The sequence below is a fragment of the Accipiter gentilis genome, chromosome 20 (assembly GCF_929443795.1).
Source record: "Accipiter gentilis chromosome 20, bAccGen1.1, whole genome shotgun sequence".
Taxonomy (NCBI): Eukaryota; Metazoa; Chordata; class Aves; order Accipitriformes; family Accipitridae; genus Astur; species Astur gentilis.
Window position 1 is genome coordinate 24,987,417 of NC_064899.1, and position 23,338 is coordinate 25,010,754.

The 23,338-nt window shown below is 45.4% G+C and overlaps 1 protein-coding gene across 2 annotated transcripts in view; it reads right to left on the minus strand.

The window, feature by feature from the left end:
- Positions 1-555: 555 nt before the first annotated feature.
- SLC66A2 (solute carrier family 66 member 2) overlaps positions 556-23,338 on the minus strand; it is a 67,984-nt gene continuing 45,201 nt past the window's right edge. For both annotated transcript variants that reach the window (XM_049824216.1, XM_049824215.1), the window contains one exon: positions 556-3,690. In XM_049824216.1, coding sequence (XP_049680173.1) covers positions 3,483-3,690 — 208 coding nt within the window. In that variant the 3' untranslated portion in view covers positions 556-3,482. The remainder of the gene's footprint in view (positions 3,691-23,338) is intronic.

The following is a 23,338-nucleotide window of genomic DNA, read 5'->3' on the forward strand; positions in this document are numbered from 1 at the left end:
TAGGGCCAGTTCCTCCATCAGCTTCCCCTCCATGAGTGCCAGAGCAGCAGCCACTAACACCGGTGCTATTTGGGATAGACGGTGCAACCACGGTTGAGTAATTGAGGTCCAGACTCCTCCTGGCACTGCCGCTGGCCATGAGATGACACACTCCATTTCCTCATCTTCCATGCAGAGTCTGCGAGAGCATGTCCCTCAGCCGTGTCCCGTCTTTGACCTCATTATGCAGTTTGCATGACACAGGGTTTTTTTAAAGCTACAGAATAATGTTAGTAATTTGGTTTTACTGTGAGCATCACAAGCATAAGAGAGTTAAGCGGTCACGAGGGTAAGCTTACCCCAGGATGTATGGAAGAGCAGGGGGCAGAAAACCAGAATCCCTGTCATGCATCATGACCTCAGGACAAATTACACCTTGTGCTTCTTACCCACCCATCAGGAGGAAAAAGCATGCTAATTATTCCTACAGACAATGCTCTAGACAAGATGAGTTAGAGTAAATAAGCAACGCATCTTATATCTGAACAAAACAAGCAACACTGCAATTTATAGATAACAGGTAATATTTATTAAAAAAAAACATTGCAACTGACAGAGAAAATAAATGCCATGAAATGTGCCATACATTCAAAGAGATGTATTTAAAGTAATTGATCTCTTATTCTCTGAGGTGATCATTGATACAGATACTTCCTGACAATTAAAGAACAAAACCAAAGTTCTGTACCATCCTGTCCCTAAAGTACCTTGCAAGATGAAGTTCAAGAGTTCCTGGCCAAGAGTCCTACCTTGCTAAATGCCACATACAGAAGATGACTTCAGACATGGTTTCACTGGCTTCTCTTCCAGCATTTGCAGCTCTGGTGTGAATGAGACTGGTCTGCAGAGTTCGCTGGTTTGGGTACTGCCCAGGAAAGAGTCCCAAAAGGAAAAAAACAACAGTTGTTTTATTCTCGGTAATACCTGTAGTTCAAAGCCAAAGAGGTGGCCAAAAGTGTGCACTCCCAGGTGAAGCTATAACATACAGAAGTATATGTCTTAAGAGCCATTTATTTCTTATATCCCCATTTCATAGAATATTAGAAAAAGACCACCATATACAAAAATCTGATCATTACAAGTTATTAAAAAAACCCTTCAGACCACTAAAACACACAAGAAAGTGTTTGTTTGCATACAGTAGAAATACAATCCTCATTAAAGCAGCATACCGGAGAAGCCAGCTGTTAAGTAAGTTTTCAATTAAAAAAGACAAAAGCCCAGATGTTCCTGTAACACAACCAGAACATTGGAGAAAAGAGAGGAACAAAACATTCATAGTCTGCCATGCCGGGTACATCATCTTCGTAAGGTCACTTCAGGCCTAAGAGAGTATGGTATCAAACAAAGAGCATGGAGTCACTGCCCGGGCAGAGCATTCCGTGCCCAGCCCTCGGAAACAGCAGGTCTCCTCGGCTCCGCTTTACTCACACAGATCCGACCAGATCTGCCCGGGCAGGAGGGACATCCCGAGGATGCCCCTTCCTTCCACCGCGGGCAGGACGGCTTGGCCCCAGGGCAGGACTTCTGCCCGCAGGTTTGAGCCTGAGCCCTCCGCCACCAACACGTCAGCTCCAAAACCAAATGGCACGTGCGGTGGGAGCCCCGACGTGACCAAGAGGGGCACCAGTCTGTAAAGCAGCCCGGGGACAGCCTGCTCTTCCCTGTCCCATGACGGATGTTCCCAACCGAGCGTCATGCAACCACCGCTGCAGCCTGCTGATGCTTCCCCTCCAGAGGACAGTTTGTCACCGATGAAGACAGTCCAGATTCAAACCATGAGATGCCCAAATAAAACAGGGTAGGGGAAGTATCTGCTTTACACACTGAAGTTACTCAACCGCAGACTTGCTGCCATCCTTAAGAAAACATAAGCTCTTGGACTAATCTTGGAGAAAAAGTGATTCTCGAAAACCTGTCCCAGCTCTAACACCTTGCCTGCAGTCAGACAGGATTCACCCGGCGGCAGGGAGGAGGCCTCATGAAGAAGCAAGCAGCTCAGGCATAGCTGCTGCTGGGACTAAGCGTCTTGCTCTGGCCGCCTCACACCAAGCAGGGCGGTTTATGACAGCAACTGGCAGGAGCCCAGGGGCTCGCTCGCAGCCCCCTGCGGGTCTGCACCGCTGCAGCTGCTAGACACGTGCCGTTCTCAGAACAGGCACGGTGACCTACGCTGGCGAAGAGCCATTATAGACAACATCGACATTTATAAATAAACTCTCCGCTCTTTCAGCTTTCTCAGTCCCTCCAAGTACAGGCTGCTGATTCTTCTAAGAGCCTAGAAGATCTTAAGCAACAGAAAAAGGAAAACAGGGACTCCTTCCTTGTTGGGTCAATGCAAGAAACACCCCGAAACAGAAACTGATTCTTGTTTGGCATTAAACAACATGAACATGAATCTCAGCCTCAACAAATCAAGCTGTCAGATGCTAGTCCTACTCTGTAGGATACGGCTTTTTCTCTGTCTCAAACTTTTTCACTTCCCCTTCTGAGGCAATGGAAGTGGGAGTTGCTTCTACCTTTGTGGCTCAATCGCCATCTAGAAATACTTGCCTGGCAATACTGGCCCCATGAAAGACATCCTCCAGCCCAGCTCTGCCCTGAGCACAGCTGCAGGAGCAGTAGCTGTTCCCAAACGCCATCGTTTCAAAGCACAGCTACCTAATTTACCTGCAGTCTCCTGTTAGATCCTCCTTTTGGCTGCCCGCTTGACTGGCTGTGCCTGCTCTAAACGTGGCTCCAGCACCATCCGTACTCAGACCGACCCCCTTCGTCACCTCCTGGATGTGTCCGCCTGCCACACTGATCCCGCAGCGGGGGTGAACACCTGCCAGTCGCTCTTTGGCATGTTGATGGTTTACACTGGGTATGACTGGTTCATTTCTGGCTGCTCGCCTCTTCGCAGGGCCTCCCGCCCTCACCTCCTCTGCTCACCACGCACCCTTCTTAAAGAAAAGAGAAAGCTCCTGCCTTTGCTCTTCAATACTCCTTCCTGCATCGTGGAGATACCGAACGCTAGCATATGCCACAAAATTCCTGCCAATATACAGACTTTATATTATATAAATAAGTAAAAGTTTCAGACAAAATATCCTATAATTTCTGTGGTGTAACATTTTTAAATAGCATTAAAACCACAAACCATCCAGCCCTTGTGATTAAATATACAAACATTTGTGAATTGATAAGGCTCATAGGTACATATGCAAAAATAAAGTGCCCCTCCCCCCACCAAGAAACAGTTCTGTACAGCTAAGTCTGAAAACAGAGAGAGTAAGTTATTTAAAATAAAACCTCCCGAGCTGGAAGTGCAGCCAGATTTTCGATCCTTGTTCTCATTTCTGCTTTCAACTCGGCAACACGGGAGTATTTACAAGCGGAAGAGGAGCTGCCATGGCTGACTCCGCAGCGCCGCTGACCTGTAACCTGTCCAGCTAAACGCCTCACAGGGCCTTGGTGCTGGCTGGGTGTGCAGTGTGGGACGCGGGCTTCTGAGGGTAGTAGCTGTACAAGTAAACCTGCAAGAGGATAGCGATGTCCACGAAAACCTGCAGGAGTCCGCAGATGGAGAACTGGAACGGGGCCTGATTCAAAATGAAGTAAACAGTCTTGAACGTGTCCCCACTGGTCCACATCAGCACCATCTTGACACTAGAAGACAGAAGAGAAGGGAAGAGAATTTATTGAGAAGAACTTGGCTTTGTGATTAGACCTGCAGTGCCAGAGGATCCCACCTAGTTCAGAGAGGGTTTACAGAGTGGGTTGGGACTCCCTCGACGAGGGCAGACAGCGTGCCTAGCCAAGACGTGCAGCACTGTACTTGGAAAGGAGGATCAAATTCTCTACCCCACAAACTGCAGCATTCTTATCTCAGCAATTACAGCTCCAAATGCCTGTGGCTATGAAGGTATCCAACATTTTTAAAATATCCAGCTAGGATATTTGACTCAGCGGTGCTCTGTAAACATGACTGCCACATGCTGACAGCACTGACCATAAACCAAATACAGGGCATGGAAGACAAAGGCAATTCATCTCAGCAGTGACTTCTTGTGCGTGCAACTTTGTGCTCATGCAAGGTGAAGTAACACGTAGACTGCTCTCTCATGCGTGCGCACTTTTTTAGCATCTGCTGAAAAAACACTTCTGAAAGAGACAAGGAACCGCTTCTTATTGCAGAAAATGCAAAACCAAAAAACCAGAAAGATAGATTGTCCGGTAATACAGAAAGAGGAGAAACGACATGCCTGCAGCTGTTACGGGAAGGATGAACATCACTAGGGATTTTTAGCAAGGACACAGATCAAGAGCAACGCTCAGACTTCCTTTTAATAGCCATCCTTGCTTTCATCTCGCTGTACTGCAGTCCAGCTCCTGCTCCCCCACATCAGGAGAAACTCTGGAAACTAGAAGCAAGTTCTTCAAATCGACCAAATTTTTTTCAGTGCCCTCAACAAAATGTGAACAACCAGATCCTGAAGGCTGTTTTCGAGCTTCATGCACTTTAACAAGAGAGCTTTTTAAGCAGCTGGATAAGCGGTGGTGCACAAAAGCTTTGTAGTTCACAGCGTGAACATTGCGCATGATTTGTCATAATTATGAGCAATTACATTTTGCCAGCGCCGACTCCAATTCATCAAATGCAGTCAGGCCCATGCGGCAGGGTAGGACTTCATTCCTCAAACATTCAGGCAGGGAGCTAGCACAATTTGTATTTTGGACACAAGTACACAATGCTATTGCAAGCCAAATGCTGCAGCCCACTCTCTCCCCATACGGGAAGGGTGGCCAAGAGCATCAGTTTATACTGCCCCATCGCACTACAGAAACAGAAGCCTTTTTGTAACTCGTGTCATGGGACTAAGAGCGTAAAACAGGTTTACAATCCCACAGACCTTCCAAAGAGAGCCTCTGTGGAAGTGCAAGCAAGGACATGGGGTTGAGTAAGCAGTCATTCCCCCCCAAGGTCATTCGAAAAATGTAAATAAATAATCAGAGAAGGAAAACAACTGCTGAACCCACAGTGTCACTTGTGCTTGGCGCAAACAGCCTGCACCACCTGCCTTGTGTGTGTTCCCAGTCACACCGAGTCACCTTACATCACGCTTACGGGACGTTTACAGACGCAGCCGGTGGTGAGGATTGTTTGGGATTTTAATTAGGAAGGGCGATAAACTCTGAGGGTAATAAAACTGGCACCTTGCTTGCCTACAGCCAACATTCCTCCCCCTCTGATTTTAAGCTTATCAGTGTTTGCTGGGCAGCTGATCACAATTTAATTGTGAATCTGTCCTGGCGTGGTTGGGGACCCTCACTAAAAGCACACGCTAAACCTGGCAGATCAAACTAACTGCTCGCTCTTGACAGAAAGGCAATTCAGAGATGCCACGAAATACCTGAATAGGAGTTTAACGTGCAAAGGATATTTGCCACACATTCCCCATGGAGAAAGCTGGCTGGGTTTAAAAGTGACCACATGGTGCAGTGCAGATGTGGAGGAGAAAAGACACACTGACAGAAGATGTACAGCCTACAAAAGAGTTTACTCCCACAAAGAAAGAATAATCACTGGGGGAAACCTTACGGACACATGCAGTTCAGCAGCGTCGTAGGAGCTAAGCACTAGAAGAACACGGCTAGCTGTGTCACATGCAGTGCCGAGTTTGCCAGAGTAATTCTGGGTTTTGCTAGAAAGCCACCTGTGCACTCAACAGCCTGCAGCACTGACTGGGTAACTCGGTGCATGCTCCAAGAGCCTTTGCGTGTTCCAGAGCCTCGCTCTTCAGCTCGTACATCAGACACTCAAGGAATCGAGCATCACGCCTGGGGGTCTCACTAGGACATGACAATGCTCTGTGCACAGGAAAATCTCAACTTGTGCTTGGCAAAAATGATTTAAAAAAATGTAATGGATAGTTTAAAGAGCTAACACCACTGGTCTGCCACCGAATCAAAAAATATACATCCTTCTCTGTCCAATAACTCAGACAAAACAGCAGAGAAAACCTGCAAATCACCAAGGTACTACGAAAATGCAGAATAAAAATATAGAAAACACTTGATGTTCCAAAAAAACTTAGTACTGCAGCTGCACCGAGGTTCTCAGAGCCCAGGGTTAATACAAAGCAGCGACTGCGGGAGTGCTGGTTGCTTTCCAGAGGAGAGGCTGGGACTGGACAACAGGAGCATGTCCAACACAGACCTAAAAGGTGCATGGGGTAACTGAAAACAGCTTGGCAAGGCAACGGGGACAGTGTTACGCAGGAAGTGAGAAAAGGCAATGAAGAGCCCCAGAGGAAAGCCGAGGACACATCAGAGAAGCAAAGAGGTCCGTCAGATGAGAAGGGGGTAGGAAAAAGAGGCTGGAGCAGAACAGGGAATGACAGGAATGGAAGAGAACTGGGAACGTGGGACAGAAGTCCTTGGAAACGACCTGAATTTGGGGTGGACAGACAGAGGAATACAGCCTGGGACAAGGGCATTCAGGGTTGTATTGGGTTAGTGTGGCAAGGTTTTGGTAGCCGGCAACTACAGGGGTGGCTTCTGTGAGAAGCTGCTCGAAGCTTCCCCCATGTCCGAGCCAACACCAGCCGGCTCCAAGACGGACCCACCACTGGCCAAGGCTGAGCCCATCAGTGACAGTGGTAGCATCCCTGTCATAATATATTTAAGAAAGGGGGAAAAACGGCACAACAGCAGCAGCCAGAAGAAAGGAGTGAGAACATGTAAGAGAAACAGCCCTGCAGACCCCCAGGTCAGTGCAGAAGGAGGGGGAGGAGATGCTCCAGGCGCCGGAGCAGAGATTCCCCTGCAGCCCGTGGTGATGAAGACCACAGTGAGGCAGGCTGTCCCCCTGCAGCCCAGGGAGCTCCACAGGGGAGCAGATCTCCACCTGCAGCCTGTGGAGGACCCCACGCCGGAGCAAGGGGATGCCCGAAGGAGGCTGTGACCCCGTGGGAAGCCCGCGCTGGAGCAGGCTCCTGGCAGGACCGGCAGATCTGTGGAGAGAGGAGCCCACGCTGGAGCAGGTTTTCTGGCAGGACTTGTGACCCCGTGGGGGACCCACACTGGAGCAGTCTGTGCCTGAAGGACTGCAGCCCGGGGAAGGGACCCACGCTGGAGCAGTTCATGAAGAACTGCAGCCCATGGGAAGGACTCACATTGGAGAAGTTCATGAAGGACTGTCTCCCACGGGAGACACCCCACGGCGGAGCAGGGGCCGAGCGCGGAGTCCTCCTCCCCCTGAGGAGGAAGGAGCAGCAGAGACAAGGGGTGAGGAACCGACCCCAGGTCCCGTCCCCTGTGCCGCTGGAGGGGAGGAGGTAGGGAAGTTGGGAGTGGAGTTGAGCCCGGGAGGAAGGGAGGGGTGGGGGGAAGGTGTTTTAAGATTTGGTTTTATTTCTCATTATCCTACTCTGATTTTGATTGGCAACAAATTAAATTAACTTCCCCAAGTTAAGTCTGTTTTGCCTGTGATGGTAATTGGTGAGTGATCTCTCCCTGTTCTTATCTCAACCCATGAGCCATTTATTTTCTCTCCCCCTGTCCAGTTGAGGAGGGGAGTGATAAAGCGGCTTGGTGGGCAGCTGGTGTCCAGCCAGGGTCAACCCACCGCAAGGGTGAAGCTAGGGAATTAGCAGAAGAGGTGTGTGCTGGCCCAGGACCCCCACTTCACTGTAATGTCTGCAAGCATCTCTGAATGCCCCCAGCACCCTCTCCAGTTATGTTCGTGTCTCCCTCCACCAGTGCCCGCCCTAGGAAGGGGAAAAGCTACAACTGCTGTCAGCTCTCCCCCATCTCAACCAGCACCCGTTAGCACACACAGCCTGAAAGTTTGAGCTTGCTGAGAAACCCATCGAGTGTCTGCGTGGCATCTCAGGGGGAAATAAAGCTGCCCATGCTCCCACTACCACACAACAGGCCCATGCTTCAGGATGCTGGGAGAGGGGCTGAATGAAGTCTACATCATCAGCATGGCTTCTGCCACGTCCTAATTTCCAGACACTTGGGTACAATAGTAATGGTCCTCCTCCCTTATTTGGGCTGTGCAATTGTCCTCGCTGCATATGCAGATGCCGTTCACAATAATGCAGTGGTGCGTGCATGACCGTGCGTGACTGATTGCATGGATACACCATCACTGCTCTCATACTCCCAGCTATCGTGTCACGTCAGGATGCCACACAGGATAGAAAAGCCAATTTTTGTCTGCAGCTTCTCAACTTCACAGACTCACTCAGGAAAGGGAGGTAATTCCTGTATTTATTCTCTCTTTTGGGGCAGAAAAGATAAAAAACAAGCTATCTTGGGCAGATAGCTGCCTCTCACCTGTGCCAGAGGAGAAAAGAGCAGTGTCTGTGCAGAAAGGGAGGGTTTCATTGCCCAAAAGAAACGGGAGTTTTCAGTTAGTTGCGGGGAAAGAAGAGGAAAAAGGGGAAAGCACACCCAAGCCCTTCTTCCACTGCTCTGCTGTAACCTCCATTTGCTGAATGAAGCTCCAGTCCTTTCCTGCATCACATGTAAAGCTCATTTTTAACAAGCTACCAATACAACGAACGGGGCAACCCTCTAGTCTCCACTTTCTTCCCCTGCAGGACTCAGCAAGCCACGTGTCAAAAAATCTGTGGGACCACAGCAACAGCATGAGTCTCCCGGAGAGCCACTTGACACAGCAGCAGCTCCAACGCAGGCTGCCAATGGAGGCGAACAAGCCCTCTGCATGGCTCTGCTCCTTTGCAATGCCAGGTACCAGGTGCCACCGGCTGGCAGATCGCAGCCCACTGGCGTACATCTGGCCCTTGGCTTCACGGTGCAAGAGAAAATGCTGCGCTGTTAACGTAGATGAGGCTTTGCTGCAAGATGCGGCCGGGCCCACCGTCAGTGCTGGCCGAGACTGGACAGCACAGCACAAGGAGGCTCCGTGCAGCAAAAATTTCCCAACCTGTTTCACAAAGACCAACTTCACGCTGCACCTTCCCGACATCTGCAAAGCCACGTGAGCGAAGCTGTTCTGCGGAGCACTGGCTACACAGCAAAGCAGGATTTAGGAGTAAATAAACTGAGATCTTTCCTGAAATAGCCGAAAGCTAAGCTGGGGATATGTGGAAGGCAGGAAATGCTCACCTTGTTGATACGGAGGATACGGTCTAGTAGGACAGCACAACTGCTCTTAGCACAAATGAGTGAGCGGCTTAGGGGTGAGCAGTGCCACAGAGCAATTTGGGGAGGCAGAAATAAACAAATGGCAGCATTTGGTTGTGTGACAACAGAGATGCCAACTGGAGGGGCAGGAGGCAGGAATTGCGCTGAAATAGCTGGTATTGCCAGAGGCTGAAGCAGACTTGTGGTAAAAATAGCACTCCCAGTAATGTAAATCAGTACTGCAGTATCCAATGACAACAAACCTCCTAAAAGCAAGCACCTTCCTTACAGCTGAGCTCGTTACAAGGAGTTGCTAATGTAGTAACAGTCGGTGTCAAGTCTGTGTAAGCTGCAACTGACCACAAAGAGGAAAATCTAGTATTTTTCAACTGCTCTTAAAATCTGAAAGAGGACTTACTTATTCTGCCATTGGAATTAATTCTCAGAAAGACACCATCACTTCTGATTAGGCACCAGACTACGGGTGGGTTGCTAAATGCTATTTTTTAATATGGTAATATAAAAATGCCCTACAGTGCTGCTGTTCTCTACCACTGATAGTAGATTTCATAAAGACACTGTACCAATCTTCATTTGCTAAATAAATAAATGGCATGCTGGAGAAAACAGCATTCACTTTTCTTAAGGAACAACTTGCTTTATTCAGGTTCCTTGTATATTATGTATTAACTCTGAAGTGACAGCTCCTAGAGGTAAAAAACACCTATTAGTACACCATATCTGCAGTCAGCCAACAAGCCATAACTTTTACAGAATACTCCTGAAATTATTCAGATGTAGGAGGAACTTGTAAAGTGCATTCAGAAGAAAAAAAAAAAAAACAAACCCCAAAACTTTCTGTTGCTTCTCTTTGAGGAACTGTACTAGAGGCTAAGTAATTTACAAAACAATGAGATTAGCCAGATATTTGGGCTCAACCCCCCTTATCCAGGACTAATGCTACTCAAAACAAAGCTTTTCAGCATCTTCATTCCTTCTGCTCAGAACCTGGCTGCGACAGTCTCAAGTCTCCAATTTTCCATTGGAGTCTTTGCACACTCTGCTCAACATTAGTCACGTCTTGGTCATTATACCTTTCTTCTTTTTTCATCTAAAAGAGCAAAAACTACCAAAAAAAAAGATCTGGTAAAAAAATACGAGATGTGAAGCCCCCTCTACCTCCTTCCTGGTACACCAGTCTGTCTTAAGACTAGTTGCAACCATCCATCAAAATAACTTACAAGCAGCAGCACATTAGCAGAGCTGCAGAGCAGCAGTCTGCAGAACACGGGCTGGTACTTAGTACAAAACCTACACAAGAAGAAACACACGACAGTACTCGCTTCCCGTTTGCGCTGTAGATTTTCTCACATCAATGTTATGACTCTGCATGTTTGTAGCTTAACACACAAACCCAAAAATACCCTCCGAGCTGGAAGACACAAAGAGAATCAGACGTTAGACAGTGACTTCCGCTGAGAAATTCTGTAGTGGTTTGACCAGACATTTCAGCACAAATAGCAACAGGAGGTACGTGTTGCCCTGATGTAATTACATCCTGCTACAGTCACAAACTCAGTGCTAATTGTGCTCAGACAGTCAATGAACTCAAAAATCCTAAGTTATTTTCAATAACAGAAAAATGAGTATAATTTATTGACCTTTATCTACTTTGAAAATTGATTTTTGTTTTCTTTCTATCTCGGGCAACTGGAACTAAAAAGAGGAGAATTGGCCTGGACACTTTTTTGTTCAAGAATCAGTGAAAATTGACCACAACTTCCCCACATCATGGCCAAGTGCTAGACCAAGCCACAGGTGATGCCAGATTCAAAAATCTGACTTTTTTGAGTTGCCACAGTTTCAGACATTTCTTCATATATTAGTGCTTGACTTTCATTTATGTTAAAAAATGGTGACAGTTCTTTAAATGACTGGGGATATAAAAGCAGAATAAAATCAATTAAGAGCTGACAATCTAGTATTTCCTTCAGGAATAAGGTCCACATCGAAACAGCCTGTCAATGAGTATTTTGAATACTGCATTTGGTTTTGGGAAGCAAAGAAGAGGGTACAGAAGGTATCTTTCCTGCAACCTTTTAAGCTGTTACCTCCCACAAGCCGTTTGCATGGGAATGTCTGGAAGAAAAAGCAGATTCAGTTATAACATCCTGACTTTGGAAAACTTTCAGCTCCCATTTGCAGCTCCAAAATAGTCTGCTTAGAGAAGACAGCAAGCATCCGTAACACTGCACTTCAATCAGAGGCTGGCCTGCCTTCAACAGTGAAACACAGACCGGAAAACATGAAAGCCAAATGCCATGGTATTTTTAACACTGCACAAAACAAACAAAAACTAATAAATAAAGCATTCGCTCCTAACAAAAAGCCATATGGCTTAACAAAAAAGGAGTTCTCCTGATGAAAGCCAAACTGTTTAGCCTGTCAAAAATTATTAAAACGTGAAAAAAAAAAAAAAAAAAGAGAAGAAAACATTGGGACCAGATATCCAAAGTGTCTGAAGTTTGAAAATCTGGAAACTAAACGTGCATACCCTAAGACAGGTCCTTCTGCGTGAGCAAGCATAGATCTTGTTTTTAAATACTGCACAGCCAGCTGGGAATCCAGGCACGAAACTGTTCACCAGTCCTGCGCGTTCTGCCTCGACAAGAGCGCCTTACCTCACTTCTCAACAATTCCTCTGAGGCTGGAGCAGACTGACCATCTCCAGAGGGAGCCATTTGTCCAGCCCCACAATGCGAGCTGGAGCTCAGAGCAGCATGAAGCAAGAGAGATCCAGCATTTATTTTGGATCTCTGGAACCGAGTTAAAGCAGTTGAGTTGAAGCTGGGTCCATGAGCAATCAATACCACAGAAGGCTGCAATACAAGAGCAAACTATCTGAAAGCTCCTGTGATTTTCAAGGACTGTATATGTCACTGAGGAAAGATGAAATGGAAGATTTCACTCTGGAACACTGTCAAGCAAACAAACCCAGAAAGATGCAGTCTAAAGTGATTGTTTGTTGGCAGCTTCTTTTTTAATATTTGCATTTTATGCAGACTCACAAATAAACAACAAAGTTTTATGGAAAAATAGGGTAAACAGGTATTTGTCAATTATTTTTCTTCATTAACATCTGTTTTCTAAACCCCCAAGAGCAGCAGGGAGTCAGGCATTTTGACGCCACTTAGCACACTCACCACCCAAAAGGCAGTAGTTGTTAGAACATGTCTGTCAACGGCGAGTCAAGGGCAAACTACAAGACACGCAACGTGGGGCTGGTGGATAGCCCAGGACGACTGGTATGGCCTCTGGCTATTTCAAGCAGCTATTCCTAAAGTTTAGTCTGTACAGGTCCATGAACTGGTAACCCTTAACAGCTACAAAATATTTCTAGTACTCTACAACTTGTGCTGCAGAAAGACGGGCAGCAGGCCCTAACAGCCTCAAACACCCCAAGTCTGTGCAGTAAGTGTCAAAATAAATCTCTTCTGTGGATCCAAGGAAAGACTTGAACCACGATTCCCACCAGTGCCCTTCCTGCCAGGAGACACAAATGGATGCTGGCCAGACTGCAAAGCTCAGGTCTGCTCTGACATGTGGTACAAACACGTATGAGACTGGCTCTGCTTCTGCTGCTGAGGGATTTGGAAGTTTTGAGACCTGCTGTTATGACAGGGAGCAGCTTTCCTCAGGTGCCGGGGCAGCAAATCATGCCCTGCACTGCTCGCAGTAATACAGTCAGCTGCCAACGCACACAGTAGCGCGAGCTTGACGTAAATGGTGTGCAGCACACCTAAATTACGCCACCCTTCACAGCATCTCACTCATGAAGTTGTTCTTGAGTATCTGTCCCCCTTTCCCTGTCTCTCACCTGCTGCTCAAGGCATTACAATCAATAGCGCTGTAGGCACAGCTGCTGGCTGATGCTGCTCGAGATGCTCTCGTGCTGCCCATCTACTCTCCAGCCGCTTGGCACAGCTGGCTGAACCAGTCACCTTGCCACTCCCGGGGCCCCACACCACCCACTGAAAGGCGGGTGGTGAAAGGGCCATCCCCACGTCCCAAATGCCATGCAGCCAGCCGGCAGCAAATCCTTCCTACGGCTCGTCTCCCTGCACGGAGAATTGGTTCCCCCGTGCCCTGGCTGCTGCAGCCTGCCCACAGCCAGGAGGGACACCGCTGCTATGTCCCGCAGTGCTAGTGCTAAGAGATAGCAAAATAACATCCCTGTGTAACACCATTCAGTGTATTTCCTTCTCTAGTTCTAAATAACTTGGGACACATTTGATTTGAAAGGTAATAAAAAGATGGGAGGGAATAGAGCTTTGCTTCAGCACAGCTGCGTATCCCAAGGCTCAAATCGTAACGCTTTTAAATCTTCCTTTCTTCCTGCCCTAGACAACAAAGAAACGATCGCACTCTTCATCCAATTTAACTTGAGGTAATTGCAGCACATTTTTCTCTTCATCTTCATATGGTAACCAGTACATAGGCTGAGTGTGCTTTTAGTATTCCAATTCAATAACTGCAATTATCACTTTAGTCTACCTATACAAGATAACAGTCCTAGCTCTAGTGCCTACCTTGTCCTGGATGACTAGTGTTCAGTGGCTGTCTCCAAAGCCAGCGCCCCTGAGGACAAAATCTAATGACGTTACAGTCATTACTTTTCATAAATTAATCACATCCTTCAGCTAGTAAAATGCTTCTCATATTCTAAGAAAACACTGGAGAAATGAAAATCCCAAACACACTAGTGTGTAAAATAAGTGATCACTCAGGGACAAAGTCGTACCTTCCAGTCAGCTTACTCCCTGGAAATAAGGTAAGATTTTTGCAAGAAAAAGCTCATATTCTCCTCAAAAACACTTTACCGTTTATAAGGAAACAATTCCTTGCAAGCTCTGTATGAAGGTATGTCAGTGTCTAAGTCTTCATATGAAATACCAGGTTTTCCCCCTTCCTTCCACATGCACGCACATGCAGAGGTACAGAAGTGAAGTTCATGGCGACGGTGATGCACCATACACGTGTGCTGTTCTCAAAGCAAAGCCCGGCAGGAAGGCTGTGCTTCATCAGAAGGTGCCACCACAAACCAACACTTTCTGAGCAACTTCCCATGTGCGTGCGGCATTACCACTGACCCACAGTGGTCGCAGAGCAGTGCTTTAAAGCCCTGCTGAGGACAGAACTGAATGCTGTAGGGAGGAAACAAAAGCATCACAATCACATCCCACGCACAGTAGTGTGACACAAATCTTAACATTTCAGCCCAAGTAGGGTCTTCGCAGTTCAGAAAGGACAGACATCCCCTAGCCTATCTTCATTCCCAAACTCTTGCCATCTGCCCCTTTGCACACGATGAATCCTGTTTCAGGAAATTCTCTAACACAAGACTTAGTAACTGAAGGGAGAGGGCTTCCACCTCTACCGTGAAAGCTTACCTGACAATGCCAGGACATCTTGCTTGGCATATAATTGCATTCCCTTATGTGGACATATATCATTCCCAGCCATCCTCCCCGGAACAAATTAAAACCCTACCTTTGAGCCTTGCTGAAACACTTTTTTCTGACAAGTTTTGTTTCTTTCTACATCCTACCCAAGAATGCTATAAGCACTTCCACCCCTGTCTCAGTTTTCGGGCAGATCATCCACCATGCCGGTCACTGCACTTCCCTCTCTTCTTCTTCTGTTTGCTTGCCCCTCTGTGTCTGAGGAGCAGGGGACCAAAGGCACCATTGCAGCTCAACTTCTAGTAGAAAATCTCTTGTCTTTCTGGACCACCCTGCAAAGTCACTTCCCAGCCTAAGTTCCACCAACCTTTTTCCTGCTGTTCTAGTTCATCTATTAACCACTTAAATGACTTACCACTCTGCTCACTTTACAGATCTTCATCACAGTCAGTATTACTGCTATTTGCATCCTTGCATCTCAACCTACATTTCTCCAAACCCAAATCTCATTTTACTTCCATTCTGTACTTCTAATCCCACTCAGTCCTACTGCACTGAGGGGGATAATTCTGCAACCACAAAGTAGATAACTTATCCCACTTACACAACTGGTTGTGGTGAACTCTGGCAAAACAATACAGGCGCTGGAATTTCAAGAACTGATGCACTTTTGTTCCCAAATTTGTTAGGGAACAGAGGAAAAAGACATTTTTAGAAAACTTTCATCTCTCAGGTGGCTCTGAGCTCAATTAAGCTCAGTTCTGACCTTTTGTGACTTGGCAAGACCTGACCTTAACTATGCAAAATACCTTGCACGACACTTCCTTGCCAGCAGAAAATAAGAGCGCCCAAACTTAATGGAATGTTTTTGTTACAGAAATACAATAAATTTTCTCTTGTATTTCAAATTTTCAGGGCACAGAGAAAAGCACCAACTGAAGAGAGCACTGATTAGACATGCCTGCAGTGCTTTATTCCTATTACTGTAAAGAAGCCTTGAACTATTTGTAAAAGATGAATGCTTTTGGTTTGAAGTCATTTGCTTTGAATTTGCTTTTTGAACTGATGGGATGAGGTGCCAAGGGAAGAAAAATGAGAAAGAGGTTCAATACGTGCAAGAGCTTTAGCAGTCCACACTGTGCTACAATCTGGACGATGCTGAAAGGAACTGGATACTGCTGCTCACACTGTCGGAAGGGCTGGGAGGGTGAGGGAAGGAAGGTCTCCCATTCCCTCCTGGGTTTTTCCACCTGCCTCTGAAATCCTCAGATGTGTTGAGTGCACAGGGCACAAAGAACTGTCTTTGGAGCCTTGTGTTGTGCTACTGCAGGTCTTGAGAGAACAGCTGTGGGGAGACACAGCAGGCAAGCACGGAGGTGAGCGCGATGCTGACCCCAGCACAGCAACCTGCAGGCCACGTGTCCACAGGGAGTCAAGCAGAAAGCACAGGTCCTTGAACCTGGAGCACTGATCACAGGTCTGCTGTAACTGAAAAAAGGGTGTGGAGACGAGGACAGAATCTGTTTGCTTCCTGGGGTCAGAACAAAATGATTTCAATCTATCTGTTCACATGCTGACAGGACTCTGCCCTCATCCTGAGTGCACTGAAGAAAGACCAAGCCTGTTCACCTTCCTGATGTAGTTAAGACTTGAAAGGGAGAAGAAACCAGAAATCTTCTGAGGACTAGAGGCCACTTTCTTCAACCTCTTAACTTTAAAACAGCCAGATTCAGGAAGGGAATCTGAAGTTCCTGCTACCTATTAGAACCACAAATGAAAAGGGGAAGAGAGAAGAGAAGCTGTAAGCGGTAAGCCTTACAGTTGTACAAAAACCTGGTCCATCCAGTCATGAAAATTGTTTACTGACTGCTCCCCAAACTCCTGCAAACCTGGATGTGTATGCAAAGTCCAAAAATTAGAAACCCCGGACTATTTTATATAAAGGCCACCATAAAGGACAACAGTAACCAGCTGATCAGTGCCACAGTAGGGAAAGAAGAAATGTCACTAAAGCGAAACAATGAAATAAGTAAAACTTCCCCAGAAAATTGTATGATGCTGGCTGAAGCCTCAGAAGCAATGACAACGATTTTTGCAGACCCACAGAGAAAACTAAAGAACCGAGTAGAAAGCAAGAGCATTTAAGGAGACAAATTAATACAATCACAGAACTACAGTAAATGTTAAGAATAGTTTAACATAGGCCATTTGTAAGCACACTGACAGACAGTTTTGACTAACTTAGTGCAATAGGAAAGGCACTGAAACTAAGGAATGGCCTAAACAACATTAAGTACAAACCACTTTTAAGTAGTGCTAATAATTTTGTATTTACCCAATGTATTTCTGGCTCACACTTAAGACCTTGATTTCTTCATTTGCCAGGGTCCCAGATTTACATTTTAGTTCCTAATTATTCTCTTGAAAACTACTTTGTCTTATATGACTTAGTCCCTTATGATTGTCTGTACAATGCTTTCTGTTCTGCTTCTCATTAGGTCAGCTGATTTAAACCCCCAAAACCATTCTGCCCCCCCCCTTTTTTTTTAAACTAAATGGCCCCCACTTCCCATACCCCTATTCCACCTTCTCTGTTTTCACTGTTTAATATATAAAGCAGCTACTATTTTAAGAATAAGAGTAGACACTGCTATACACTGTTATATCAGCATCTGGAGGCTACAATTCCAAAGCCTGAGAGAAACAGTTCTCTCTCTGAAGCAGCTTCCTTGGTGTCAGTCCCGGACAGGCCGCAATATACTACTAACTCAGGTCACCACTGTACTGGCCAGTGTCTGCTTTATGTATATGGCATACTCAGAAAAAGGAAATCTGTACGCATCCATTATCCCTACTCATACTTCTTTGATTTTGCTCTCATCCATGCAATTTCTGTCAGTGAGAAACAGGAGCGGGGAGGGGGACACGAAAAAATCAATACTACCATTGCCTGCATCACCCTCTTTTAACTTTCCTTCTGTTTAGCACTTTTTAAGTCCTTTTCCAGTTAATTTTGCTTACTCTCTCACTGAAGCTCCCCAAAGAAGCACAGATATCTAACAAAGTTGCTCTAACAGATGTCAATTGCGTCTAACATCTCTTTTCAATGGAACTAAATTTATTCTTTAGTTAAGAAGCTAATGCATAGTTAGTGCCTGAGCAGAAACATCCACAACTCTTGATACTTCTCTCTAGCTTAGGGGGTTTTCTTCTTTTAAACAGCAGAACTCCAAAGGAAGTAACTCACTGGAGCTGTTTTACCTATTCACTATTCAAAAATTCCCTCAGGCTAAAAATCCCAAGAAACCACAGCAGTGGCATTTTTAGAGCACTTGCCTGATCTCCTTAAATCTAAAATCTCACTAGAGGAGGTGGCCAGACATTGGTTAGCCGGTCCTGAATAAAGCCGCCTACATCTGTTCATCACAGCACCTGGCTAATCCAATACAGGCAGAAAATCTAGCAGCTCGCATTAATCTTCACAGAGTTTGAATAAAGCCAGGATTTGTCTCTGGGACAAACACTGTCTTCAAAAATCAAAAGCTTCTCTTAAAAAATAATACAAAGAGCTGCATGTGTCAAAGGAAAAAGCTATAGAGCGATACTAAATAAAAGCACCCCACAACAAAAATTTTATCTCCCTAAGAAATACTGTCTCTTAGAATTTTTAATATTATCTAGAAGGGAAAAGAGGAAATATCATCTCAGAATATACATTTAATATAATTTCTTTCTTTCATACCTCTTTACACTGCACTTATTTCACTGGATACATTTCAGATAAATGCCTGCTCATAACTAGCTCACAGCTGCAGTGCACATCATAAAACACTTCTGAATGGAAAAGCATTCTTAAAATTTGCAACTCTTGGCTCCAGCAGCTTCTGAGACAAAAATGCCAACTGTTTCTCCTGCAGTGACTTATGGTTTTTAAAACAGGGTAATCACGGTGACTGACCCAGTACTGCCACAGGAGGGACTAAATTAATATTTTCTTTATTTCATCACACAATAATCTGATTGAATGCAATACTGGGATTTTCCCCATTCAGCCTTTTCAGGTCAGATTTATCATGACAGGCTTACATCAACACACAAGCAGAATAACTGGTTGTGCCGACTGTCTCCGGGCGGCAAAGTTTTAACCCACATCAGCCAAACGTGACAAAGATGTTGCAGAAAGGAGGACCCTTTCAAGCCGACTGAAAACTGGCCACAGGCTAGAAGAGAGACCTGGGAGACAGCTCGCAGGGGGACGACGCAGCCCTTCCCTCCGACCCTGCAGCTGCACAAGCGGCCCGGAGCCCAGCACGGGCAGCCGGGAAGAGACAACAGTGGGCACCAGGAACTCAACAACCGCTGCAAGAGAACCTTGCTTACTGGACCCAGGTGCCTCCACGCTAACCACTGATGGGCACATTTGGGTATCACCCGGACTGTGGTTCCTGAGACTTCAAGATGTACAGCCCCGCTCAGTCCTACTGCCAGACTTTTTTCTTGGACTGGAGGAGATTCTGCCATCCAGCGGCTCCGAACTCCAAGCACTGACTTGAAAAGAAACCATTGCTCCATGGGGTTGGAGCAGCAGCTGACAGTCAAAAAGGGTCACTACCAGGTGATTTTGATGAGCTTTTGTGAAAAACTTTCAACAAGGGACAGTTATTTTTTGCAGATCAGAGCAGGGCAGCGCAGCAGATAGGAATGCACTACAACAGACTGCCCTGGAGCAAATCCACTCATGTACGGTTCCCAGGGTTAACAGATCCCTGGGTAGGGCAGCACACCCACGGCTTTGTCACAGACATACAGAGGAACACCGTCCATCCTCCTCCTCTGGTGGAGGGAGGTCCTATGGGATTATGATGAGTGCAAAATAACACCAGTGCCTGCAGGAGCCCGTGCCTCCCACAGAGATGAGGTTCTCCGCAAAAGCACACACTTCCCCGCTGCAGAAGCTCTGCAAAGCTGTTGTCCCCACAAGGATGTGATTTTCCCAATGAAACGACCAGCAGGTCCCTACCTCTGCGTGCAGCGACGCTGCTGCCAGATCCAGAGCCAACCTTCCCTCCATCTGCACTGCCTCATGTTGAACACTATCCTTTCTCATGACTGCAGTTTATTAGAAGAGGAAAGTATCTTAGAAGGAATGGGGACAGAAAGATAAGTAACAGAGGAAGTTCTTGTCTGGATGGTTTTTGTCACAAAGCAAAAGCAGTTAGTAACATGCGCAGCATCTGATCCCAACTGTACCTGAGTCAGCATCTCTGCCTCCTGAAGATGGGAGAGGAGAGTTGGTTTTGGTGTCAAGATCCTGATATATTTTACCGCATAATATAAAAAAAAAGTACAAGTGATGAGCAATCTTTTAGCCTCGTAATGCCTTTTTTTCCCATATAACAGGATGCCTCCTATATTCCACAGCTCTTAAGTTTTGAGGTTGCTTTCCTCCTTTTTCTAGCCGATGCAAACATAATCATTCTTATGATTCTAATCTATCCCGATAACAATTATGTCATTAAATTACTCTTTTACTAGGTGACTGGACAGAACTAGCTTAGTTCTTGAACTGAATGGAGATTAAATTAAGTGATTATTTCCTTGATAGGTATTAACACAAGTCATTAAAAAAGCACTTCTATCAAGGTTAGTACCATAATTACTAGAACTATTCAAAAGTACTTAAACGCTTGAACAGAGCTCTAAGTTTCTATAAAGTACTAATTCCAAAAGTAATCAGGTGAATTGTCAAAGAGAACATAATGAAACTTTCTGTTCCTTTGACTGGCTTAGTTCTGTTTACTTAATCATGGGAAAACTTCCACCCTTCAATCGTCAGCCCACCAGGACTTACTACACTGTCTTCCCTCCATAAAAACTGTTACTCAGCATGCTTTCTGCTTTTATTGTTTACACCTCTTTCCAACTTCTCCTTTGGTCTCTGCTCTCTGAGAACACAGGAGGAAACTACAGAACTTAGTAGTGATATTGCTACAAAAAGAAGGAAAATGAAAGAAGTAGGGAGAAATGAAAAAGTAAATAAAAATAAGAGGAACTCTATCCAGCAGAATAGAGATATGAAAGAACTGGAAGACTCCTTCTCAGGAGCACTACAATACACGTAACAGCCATGCCCTGTTACAATAAACATAACTGACTCGCTGCAGATGTCCTCTGGATGTATACCTCAGACACTGAGCACATTTTCAGTAAGGGACTTTTCAGACAGTAGCAGATTGAAAAACCGAGGCGAGATGATGGGACTCTTTTCACAACAGACTCCCAAAGGGCATCCTGCTTGTCACCACAGCCACCTGTCCCATTTACCTCTCTCATGGCCTCTGGTCTCCAAGTTTGTTTACCGGGAAATGACTGCTACCTCAAGCATGAGATGTCCTCAACTTCTCATTTAAACAGAAAGGGGTTATTCGTGGGGGTGGGGTTTATGGGGTTATTTGTTTGCCGCCTTGTTTTAGAAACAGTACAATGTCTCAGGAGTCTGGCAGGACACCCTGATCAGATGTGGCCACATACTGGAACCTTATTCTCCATTTCTATTTTGTCAGTTTACATTTAGGAAAGGAATTATTTGCTAAAGTAGAAACAGACTTATCACCTGCTGTGCCCCATTCTGCCCCAATTCAGAGACAGATACATGTTGCTGCTTTTCTCAGCCAAGCCACGAGGACCTCCAAACAAGCTATTCTCTGGCAGTAGTAAAGGCTGTGGTGTTCATCAGGGACATAGGCTCCACTCATGCACCACAGGTGACAGAACTACTGTGGTTTAAGAAGTTACCACCTCTAACCAGGATATGATAATTGTCCACTAAATAGAACAGCTTAATTCTCATTGCTCTGAAGTAAATAACTGCACAGAGCAGTAGGCATCAAATAGCCCCCATCTGGTAAATACCCATGGAAGCTCATAAAAATAAGTCATACGAGTAGCCTGGCTGGACTGTTACATGCTCCCTTCAGTGGTTCCAGGACCGGGGTGTCTTCTGTGACGTGCTTTTAGACAGAAACAGGCACAGGAAGGGAAGTTCAGAAGCAATATTTCCAACAGTTCCTTCAACAGAAGGTAATACGCTAGCGAATGTCACTCTCACAGTACTAACAGCCCAGTAATGCTTACAGACCATCGAGTCAAATCAGGATTGCATGGTGCTAGAAAGTATGTGTTTGGGGGGTGAGTGCGTGTGTGTGTGTATATATATATATAAGCTGAAAAAAGAAAGAGTACTAACATGCATTTGCATGAACATACTCCAACTGCAGTTTAGCAGCATAAACTGTATATTGTCTCATCAGTCCCCAGACCCATCGATGTCCAATGCCGTGCAAAGTACTGCTTCAAGAGTAGAACCAGAGAGGGGAATGCATTCTGGAAAACCTGTGGGCACAACCGATATGGAGGGTGGCTGTTGCTGGATCTGGTTCTGTTTGATGGCAAGGGAATGAGAGCTTTTATGCTATTTTCTCTTGACTAAACACAGCACTCTCTTGCCAAGCAGTTTTAGATGAGAATTCTGCCATTCTGTGCTTAATGCTTTACAAAGAAACTGTTGTGAAGAACAAAGGGGTTTTTTTTCTCCTTTTGCTAAATAGCATATACAGGAAATTGGAAACCTGAAACTCAGGTCCCCAGAGAGGAGCTAAGGAAAAGCAAAACACTATCTGGCAGCAGCGATCATAATATGGCATTATGATTCACAGATAAAAAACACAAAGGGAAAAGTCAAACCAGAGCATAAAGAATGTCTAGTAGGTAAATTGCCTTCTGGATATCACAGGTACAGAATTTTCCAAGGCAACGTGTGCATGAAAAACTCCAATATTTTGGAAGTAAATCCTGACTCACTCTGTACCAAAGGGGCTCCCAATCAGAAAATGCCTTAAGCATCAAAGCAAATTTCTGAACAATTCATCAACAATATTTCAAGCTAGAAAAGAACTTAAAGTAGCTACTATAAGCATCTCCAAGCCAAACAAGTAAAAGGAACAATGTCAACAAAGGACAGAATTGCTTTGGGGTTTGGGGACAGTGGGGAGTGGTTATTTGTTTTGACCAAGGTAAAAATTATCCCAGCAAGTTTAAAAGCAATGAAAGAGAAGTCACTGCACAACAATGAAAGAGAAGACAGAGTCTGTTAGTCACAAATGATCACAGCACTCCATGAACTGAATTTGCTGCTGTACTCTTTCTACAGACCAGTGCACAGATGCACCACAGTGAACATTTTCTCTCCTAAAAAGCTTTACGAGTTGCCTTTGCAATTTGGAAATCTTAGTGTTATCATTGAGATATCCAGTAAACGGTATGAATAGATAATCCAGTTTAACGCCCCAACAATGGGCACAAGATTAAAGTTTTCTGTCCTATACTTGTTTACAGAGGGTTTTCCTAGTCATGACTGTAAACATCTCGTTTGAGCTTTTTTAGATATCAGTTACAAGCTTTGACACAAAAATAAATACTGATATCATTTGCTACATGCATAATAATGTATTACAAAAAAGTGAGGAGTAGATATGTAAAAAAAAGTGATGAGCTAGTATGTGAGTTACACTGACAGAGTTACTCGCTGCAGGCTCAAAATATTTTCTTCCTCTTTATTACTTTGGATATGCAAGATCTCTTTAGTTCATTTCTAATTACCAGCATAGCACAGCTCGAGTGGAACTGCAATATGTTGC